Raw genomic sequence first — 9,538 nt, forward strand, 5'->3', positions numbered from 1 at the left:
GTGTGGTGGGGGCACAAGGGTGGGGGGACTGAGGGAGTGTGGTGGGGGCACATGGGTGGGGGGCAGGGAATGTGGTGGGAGCTGCAGGGTGGGCATGACTGAGGGAGGGTGGTGGGGGCACAAGGGTGGGGGGGACTGAGGGAGTGTGGTGGGGGCACAAGGGTGGGGGGGACAGAGGGAGTGTGGTGGGGGCACGTGGGTGGGGGGCAGGGAGTGTGGTGGGAGCTGCAGGGTGGGCATGACTGAGGGAGTGTGGTGGGGGCACGAGGATGGGGGTGACAGAGGGAGTGTGGTGGGGGCACGTGGGTGGGGGGCAGGGAGTGTGGTGGGAGCTGCAGGGTGGGCATGACTGAGGGAGTGTGGTGGGGTCATAAGGGTGGGGGGGACTGAGGGAGTGTGGTGGGGGCACAAGGGTGGGGGGGACTGAGGGAGTGTGGTGGGGGCACATGGGTGGGAGGCAGGGAGTGTGGTGGGAGCTGCAGGGTGGGCATGACTGAGGGAGTGTGGTGGGGGCACGAGGGTGGGGGGGACTGAGGGAGTGTGGTGGGGGCACGTGGGTGGGGGGCAGGGAGTGTGGTGGGAGCTGCAGGGTGGGCATGACTGAGGGAGTGTGGTGGGGGCACGAGGGTGGGGGTGACTGAGGGAGTGTGGTGGGGGCATGTGGGTGGGGGGCAGGGAGAGTGGTGGGGGCATGTGGGTGGGGGGCAGGGAGTGTGGTGGGAGCTGCAGGGTGGGCATGACTGAGGGAGGGTGGTGGGGGCACAAGGGTGGGGGGGACTGAGGGAGTGTGGTGGGGGCACAAGGGTGGGGGGGACTGAGGGAGTGTGGTGGGGGCACGTGGGTGGGGGGCAGGGAGTGTGGTGGGAGCTGCAGGGTGGGCATGACTGAGGGAGTGTGGTGGGGGCACGAGGATGGGGGTGACTGAGGGAGTGTGGTGGGGGCACGTGGGTGGGGGGCAGGGAGTGTGGTGGGAGCTGCAGGGTGGGCATGACTGAGGGAGTGTGGTGGGGGCATAAGGGTGGGGGGGACTGAGGGAGTGTGGTGGGGGCACAAGGGTGGGGGGGTCTGAGGGAGTGTGGTGGGGACACATGGGTGGGGGGCAGGGAGTGTGGTGGGAGCTGCAGGGTGGGCATGACTGAGGGAGTGTGGTGGGGGCACGAGGGTGGGGGGGACTGAGGGAGTGTGGTGGGGGCACGTGGGTGGGGGGCAGGGAGTGTGGTGGGAGCTGCAGGGTGGGCATGACTGAGGGAGTGTGGTGGGGGCACGAGGGTGGGGGTGACTGAGGGAGTGTGGTGGGGGCATGTGGGTGGGGGGCAGGGAGTGTGGTGGGGGCATGTGGGTGGGGGGCAGGGAGTGTGGTGGGAGCTGCAGGGTGGGCATGACTGAGGGAGTGTGGTGGGGCACAAGGGTGGGGGGACTGAGGGAGTGTGGTGGGGGCACAAGGGTGGGGGGACTGAGGGGGTGTGGTGGGGGTTGCAGGGTGGGGGGGACTGTGGGAGTGTGGTGGGATCTGAGGGAGTGTGGTGGAGGCTACAGGGTGGGGATGACTGAGGGAGTGTGGTGGGGGCAAGAGGATGAGGTGGACAGTGGGAGTGTGGTGGGGTCAGAAGGAGTGTGGTGGGGGCACAAGGGTGGGGGGGACTGAGGGAGTGTGGTGGGGGCACAAGGGTGGTGGGGACTGAGGGAGTGTGGTGGGGGCACGAGGGTGGGGGGCAGGGAGTGTGGTGGGGGCTGCAGGGTGGGGGTGACTGAGGGAGTGTGGTGGGGGCACGAGGGTGGGGGGGACTGAGGGAGTGTGGTGGAGGCTCCACTCCAGCTCCAGAGCAAATGCTACTTTGGTTGGGGTCAGCATAGAGATGAATTCTTCAGAGTGCACGGAACAGTCAGTGTCAGGGAGCCAGCGGGTGCATGGATCGAACTCAGGTTTGAGCCTGAATTCCCCCGATTTAAATTTGGAATTTGATAGATGTACATTGATTTAATTTTGCTCGTCCTGAAAGGCACACCAAGGGATACCTCTGTCTTGACCCCCCTACCAAAGTGAGAAAGAGAAGCTAAAGAGACATTGATGCTCCTTCCTCCTCTGATGCTGCCCCCTCCTGTTCCCCTGACGTCTCGTTACCTGTTGTAAATTATTCTCTAAATCGTAAACAGTGGCAGAATGAGTGGAATTTTTGAGTGCTGCCTGCATGCAAAGTGAACAAGTTCACTGTATCACTGTGGTGAATGTCTGCCAAGCTGCCTGTTTCCCCTCTGGCGAGCCTTGCTGTACTAACATTGGCTGTGCATTATCTCTACTGTTAAGGACACTACCCGTGGATATAACTGTATATGCATCTATTGTCTTTCATTATTGTACCATGAGTTTCTGCTAATAAAAAGCCATGATTATTGTTTGACCACATCGTCTTTGCCTACTTCTTCAACTGGCACTTCAATTTTATTAGCAGAGACGGATGTAGCACTCAAGCCAGAACGGCTGATAATCGACCAGTCTGCCCCAAGGGCCAGAAAAATTTTCAACCACTGGATTGCTTGTTTCGATTACTACATGGCTCGAAACAACGTGGTCGATGAGGCGATACAGTGGGTGAGGTCCCTTTCGCCATAATTCAAGGAGCTACCACTCTGGCTATAGCCCAGACACGTCTGATTGCTTGCTATGCAGCGCCATGGAATGTGGTGCTTGTTCGACACCAGTTGCTGACTAGATGCCAGAAACCCGGGGAAAATGATGCTGCCTATGCACTGGCCCTCGACTCACTGGCAAACGAATGTGATGTCAGGGCAGTCAGTGTGCAACAATACCGCAATGCCTTGAAGCTGGATGCTTTTGAGAGAATTAAAACTGATATTGCCAAAGCTGCACTCTCGTCCATCGACGAGGCTGTTCCATTTCAAGTGGAAACTGATGCCTCAGATTGAGCCTTGGCAGGAACCCTTAATCAAAAGGGCAGACCTGTCGCATTCTTCTCCCGCACGTTACGCGGACCTGAACTTAAACATGCTGCCATTGAAAAAGAAGCCCAGGCTATTATTGAAGCTGTTTGCTACTGGAGACACTTTCTAGCCGGCAGAAAATTTACTCATGTCACTGATCAGAAATCTGTAGCCTACATGTTCAGTACTAAACACAAAAGTAAAATCAAGAATGATAAGATGGCACGCTGGTGAATAGAACTCTCAACTTATAATTATGAGATCCAGTGCAGACCGGGCAGGTTAAATGATCCCTCTGACGCATTGTCACGATCTGCTGCTGCTGCTCAGCTGGAGGGGCTAAAAGAGATCCACAGCAGACTGTGCCACCCAGAAGCCACGAGATTCTTCCACTACATAAGGGCTAACAACCTTCCTTACTCTCTGGAAGAAGTCAGGAAACTGACTAAAAGCTGTCCCGTTTGCGCAGAATGCAAACCGCAATACTTCAAAGCTCCAGAGGCCACTCTCATCAAGGCAACCCGACCTTTTGAGAGGATTAGCTTTGATTTTAAAGGACCATTACAAAAATGTATATTCCCTTAGCGTAATTGATGAATATTCCAGGTTTCCCTTTGCGATACCCTGCCGTGACATCTTGTCAGTGTCTGTCATTAAGTCACTTGACAGAATTTTCAGCATTTTTGGTTTTCCCAATTACATTCATACCAATAGAGGCTCAGCATTCATGAGCACTGAACTGCAGTGAGCCCTGCTACGAAAGGGGATTGCTACCAGCTGTACCATGAGCTACAACCCGCAGAGCAATGGGCTGGTTGAAAGGGCTAATGCTACAGTCTGGAAGACTGTTAATCTTGCTTTAAAAACACATGGTTACCCTGTTACCTGGTGGCAGGAGGTGTTGCCTGAGGCACTACATTCTATTTGGTCTTTATTGTGTACTGCAACAAATCAAACACCTCATGAATGTATGTTTGCCTTTCCTATGAAATCAGGAACTCTGATGGACTGGCCAGCCTGTTTATCTGAACCTGGAACCGTGCGGCTGAAGAGCCATGCTCGGGCGTGTAAAACAGACCCCCTAGTCCAACCATTTCAGCTACTTCATACTAACCCCATGTTAGATTCCCAGACGGGAGTACTGACCCTATACCCCTAAGATATCTGGCCTCGCCTGATTCGCCCCTTCAGAGTGAACCTGAGAGGTTGGGCTCACCCCCACCCCCCCCCAGCCTGTGACCCCCTAGTCAGCTTTCAGATGGCCATGCTGAGGCTCCACTGCTTCACGCTGGCGATTCTGGAGCGGGTCCAGAAGTCAGTCCTTCCCACATGACAGACCCAGGACCTGTACCAGTTCCCAAGGTTGCAAAGGAGCCACCTGTTTTGAGAAGAAGCACCAGAATTCGTAAACAACCTGATAGGCTGACATATTTTGATTGCTTGCTAGATACTGGCATATTTTGGCTGTTACAGAATTCTCAATGCCAAACATGGTATCCATGTATCGCTCGCTTCAGTCTTTCTTAGCAGCTGTCCTTTTGATTTTAACCCTTCTTCTGCCGGGGAGAGACTGTGATGAATATCTGCGAAGCTGCCTGTCTCCCCTCTGGCAAGCCTTGCTGTATTAACATTGGCTGTGCATTATCTCTCCTATTAAGAACACTCCCCTTGGATATAACTGTATATGCACCTATTGTCTTTCATTATTGTACCATGAGTTTCTGCTAATAAAAGCCATGATTATTGTTTGACCACATCGTCTTTGTCTACTTCATCAACTGGCACTTCAATCACCAGACACACGATGATGAAAAACTCCATTCAAATGCTCGGATTTAGATTACCCACAAATGATAACAAGATTCACACTTCACCTGCATCTAATGAATGAAAACCCCTCAGGGCTTTGGTTTTTCCCTCTCAGGAAGGCAAAGCCAGATTGGGTACGACTCAGTTGAGAAGTGGGAATTTAGCTCAATTGCCTTAAAAGCACGGAGTTGAACAGGAAGTGTAGACATTCAGAGATGAGACCAATGATCTGTACTTGTTCAAATTTCCTACCTGCAATATTCAAGATAAGGCAAAAGCAAATTATTAAAGTAAATTAAGTAAAAGCATCACGTTCTCTTTTTTCACTGCTTATATTTGAATAATATAATTTGCTCACCTGTTTATTGACAAGTCTTAAGGTTTTTAAATTGGAACAAAGGAAGTTTTCATTCACAAGCGATGGTGAGGAGATTGTCAGTTCCCTCAAGTGTTGGTTCTCTGGGCTCAGATCCTTGCCCTTCCAAGGTGACTGCTCCGAAGTTAAATATTCCTTCAGTGCCTGCAGGTCTTCCTCATTTACATCTTTCTCCTGTTCCTCTTTCTTCTCTCCGGGATATTGTAGAAGTCTGCGATTTTTGGCTTTCTTTGTAGGTGATTTGGATCCATTCTAGATATGAAAATAGGCAAAGATCTGCAAAAGGTTGCTGGGTGTGTTTACCTTCAGACGAACATCACAATGAATGCTTCGGATGCAATACATTTAGACGGACATGGAACTAATTTGATAAATATTGAAAAGAAGATTATCCTTTTGGAAGTGAATAAGGTTCACCTTCGCCAGTGGCATGATGAAAATCTCCCTTCTCAGCAACAGTGGGCCTTGCTGAAGAAACGGCCTGACTTTCCAGCTCTTAAACACTGATAACATGCAAAACAATTAATGATTATAAATCATAAATACTTCTTCATTATGAAACAATCATTCATAAGGCAGCAAATGCTCATGGTTTTTATTTGCTGACTTGTTTGATTGAAGTCACAAAGTCTCGGTGTGGAAACAGGCCCTTTGGCCCAATTTGCCCAAAAAATGGATGCTTTGGCCACCCATATCCATGCGGATCTTTTTGCTCATCTACACTAATCCCATTTCTCCAGATCCTTCAATCCTTTAAACACCTGTCTAATGGCCTTTGAAACATTGTCATTATATCCAGCTCCACCACCTGGCAGTGTGTTCCAAATATCACCCTTTCTCTGTGCGAAAGAAAACTTACCTCTCAGATCCCCTTTAAAACTTCTTTGTCTCACCTTCAATCTATGCTCTCTTGGTTTTGGCACCTCTACCATGGGAAAAAATTATCTGCCTATCTTATTTATAAATCTCATAATCCTATCTACTTTTTTCAGGTCACTCCTCAGCCTCTTACAGGTCACTCAGCCTTTTAGAGGTCACTCCTCAGCCTCTTACAGGTCACTCTTCAGCCTCTTGCAATCGCTCCTGGTATTTAAACTCCTCAAATCAATGTAGCATCCTAGTGAATCTCCTCTGCACTCTCTGCAGCGCAGTCACATCCTTGCTAAGACTCAAAACTGCATGCATCATTCCAAGAGCAGCCTATCCAGTGGTTTATAAAGTTGATATAATTCTATGCCTCAACCTACGATGGCAGGTTGGTGCTTCACCATCCTGTCTACCCATGTTGTCGCTTTTGGAGAATTATGACCTTGGACACCTACGTCTCTCTGTTCATCTGCATTCCTTAGTATCTCGTCATTTATTGCTTAGGTTTTACCCCAAATAGACGTTCCAACTGTGAGGACTACATCTTTATTCTGCTTAGGTTTTATTCTGCTTAGGTTTTACCCCAAACAGACGTTCCAACTGTGAGGACTACATCTTTATTCTGCTTAGGTTTTATTCTGCTTAGGTTTTACCCCAAATAGACGTTCCAACTGTGAGGACTACATCTTTATTCTGCTTAGGTTTTATTCTGCTTAGGTTTTACCCCAAACAGACGTTCCAACTGTGAGGACTACATCTTTATACAACCTTCTTTGCTGCCCACAGCACCTTCAATTTTCACGTCTCCCTCAAACTTACTAATCTACCTTCACATCTAAATGTCCTCATCATTTTCTTTATTTATTTAACACTAGTGAGTGATTTTAATAGCAATGATTCATAGACCATAGAAGGGTAACAGACTTGATGGAGCAAATTGATTCAAGTGACATTATTGAATTATTGACATTATTGGCTAATCTGTTAAAAATTGTTGACAACCGCTTGCCAGCATCTGAAACTATCAGTAACAGCTACACCTTCATACTGAAATATGCCAGAAGTACACATCTCAGGCAGATACTTTTATTGGATACCAGAAACAGAGTTAACATTTCTGGTCTTGAAATAAAAAACAATCTGGAAGTGTGAAACAAAAACAGACAGAAACACTCAGCAGTGCTGATGAAGAATAATTAACCTGAGAATTCTCTGTTGCTCTCACCATAGAATGTTTCCAGCACTTCCTGGTTTGATTTAACACTTGCCGTTGTTGACATCCCATCAGAACTAGTTTTTAATTAAACATTTATTCTGTTCTGCATCTGATCTAATTATACCACAGTTTAACTCCAACTGTCATGAGCCCAGAGGACCCCAAAACCCAGCAGCAATAGATATTCACCAAGACAAACAGTTACTTAAACAAAAGTTGCTTTTAATTATCTTTAAACATGAAAACAGGATGAAACTTTAACTTATTACTATTAACTTAACTTACCCTAACTTAATCCACTTCTAATTCTAAGCGCACATGTATGTAATATTGAATTCAGAAAAGTTATTTAATTCACAATCCAATCTCACTTCTCATTCCTCCAAGTTCACTGGTTGCAGGCAATTCTTATACTGTGCACAGAATTTAACATTAATGAATTTCACCAGACTTTGGTGCTTGAAAGGTAAATGGTTACCACTCAGGAAGGTTCTTGTCAGTTTTCAGAGAGTGATTTGTTGCTTGTTGGACACAAACTGATTCCTTTAGATCAGCCACTTCAGTGTCTTGCTGAAGAAACCTGATCCATCAGGGTTTTCCAGATGATAACCTCTTCCTTTCAGGTCACCACAGAGTTCCTTTTTGTTTCCCTGGGCTTTGACCAGGCTGAACTAAGAACTCACAACCCGACTTCAAAATGGGGTTTTTCCACAAGCTTGCCAGCTTGTCCTGTTCCAGTCCCAGCTGCTGCTGAACTGTAGAATTGAATTCACTCTCTCTCTCTCTCCCTCTCTCTCTCTCTCTCTCTCTCTTTAAGTACTCAGAGAAAACCACATGATCCTCTTAGAACAGTCAACTGCACTCAGACAGACTGCAGCACCAGACCTAATCTTTCAAGCCTGTTTATCTGTTGCTTTCCAAAACAATAATCCATTACTCCTCAGCATGTCCAATTAACACCTACTTGTAAAGTCCTGATAGGGATTCTTCAAAGTTTGTGCAAAGGCACTTGGACCCTGGACTGTCTGGCTTGAGCAGAGCTCTGGCATTTTAAATGAGATCTGTTTTGAAGTGTTTGTATCTGTGTGTGACCTACTAAAAAAAAGCTGTCACAATGTATTTCCTTTAAAACGATATAGCATAATCTGTCACACAACACAAAAAAACTAACTGGCAAGAAAAAATGCTGTTTAGATTTTCTTCTCTTGGATTTAGTTGATGTCACGGTAACTTCTCAGACACTCAGTCATTACTTCCTTGTCAGTTTATCAGTGAAAGCAGAAAAAAACATTTAACTTTGTATTTGTCTAGACAGAACTATGAATTCCTTACCCAGCTCCCACGACCACAAGGGAAATCAGTGAGGCACAAAGACTTCATCTGCTGTTGGAAAGCTACAAACACAGAAACACCAGCCATCTCAAAGCATTGAAGAAGTAGATCCGGACATGTAGTGTGACTTCCCCTGAGGTTGAGAGTGTGCAGTGTTCATCTGATCCTGGTACACAGCGGATTCACATACAGGTAGTTTAGATAGTTTGGGAATGTTTGAAAAGTAATCCTAATTTAAAGTCCTGTTTTTCTGTTTGAAGTAAACCACATTGCTTACTGGCAGAGTAAGTGTGGTTCTATACCAGGTATAGCAGTTGCTAGGAGGTGTCATTCTCTGTTGCCAAGCAACAACAAAAAGTCCAGTTCTAAGACAGAAGTGTATGGATGACATTTAAAGGGACAGTGTACCTTTCCTCTACCCCATCTCTGGTGGTTTGCTCATTAACTCAAAAAGTTTTAATTTTAAAGGTTGAAATAAAACTGAGAGAAATTTTTAAGAGCTAAAACCAAATTATTCATGAAAAATTCAATAACATTTGAATGTTGGAATATCTGAACATTTTAAAGGGATATCAAGATTTGAGAAGAGGTGTTTAATTCACATCTCTGATTTATCCACAGCCAACCTTTAGTCATTCTAACCATGAGTTTGTAAATGCAAAATTAAGTTACCAACCAATCAATTACCACAAAGAAGTACGTAGTCTGAAATTATACATTTGTATGTGGCCATTTTGCATTATTTTCTTACCACAAGTCATGGGGCCATTGAGAAGGATAACTTTTAATACTGTCCCACCAGGAGCCAAAGAGATTTGCAAAGCTCAAATGAGGGCATTTTACCCATCTTGTCTATGCTAGCTCTTTGGAAGAGCACCATTGTCAATTTGTTCCCTCACTATACATTGGGTTAAGCTGATACTTTGGAAATACCAATTTGATTTCTTGGTCGACTCTTTTTTTTTCCTCCTTTCTTCTTGTGTTGAATAATTCTCCCT

The 9,538-nt window shown here is 46.9% G+C and overlaps 1 protein-coding gene across 4 annotated transcripts in view; it reads right to left on the bottom strand.

Moving 5' to 3' along the window:
- The window catches only part of LOC138761329 (leucine-rich repeat-containing protein 43-like), a 39,496-nt gene extending 30,647 nt beyond the window's left edge, over window positions 1–8,849 (bottom strand). For 3 of the 4 annotated variants that reach the window (XM_069933254.1, XM_069933255.1, XM_069933253.1), the window contains exons 1-2: window positions 8,541–8,849; window positions 5,108–5,377 (exon numbers count right to left, since the gene is read on the bottom strand). In XM_069933254.1, coding sequence (XP_069789355.1) covers window positions 5,108–5,377; window positions 8,541–8,627 — 357 coding nt within the window. In that variant the 5' untranslated portion in view covers window positions 8,628–8,849. Of the gene's footprint in view, window positions 1–4,814; window positions 4,909–5,107; window positions 5,378–8,540 lie in introns of those variants that run through there. The other variant, XM_069933256.1, reaches the window with a different exon arrangement.
- Window positions 8,850–9,538: the final 689 nt, after the last annotated feature.

Source organism: Narcine bancroftii, chromosome 4 (genome assembly GCF_036971445.1).
Source record: "Narcine bancroftii isolate sNarBan1 chromosome 4, sNarBan1.hap1, whole genome shotgun sequence".
Taxonomy (NCBI): domain Eukaryota; kingdom Metazoa; phylum Chordata; class Chondrichthyes; order Torpediniformes; family Narcinidae; genus Narcine; species Narcine bancroftii.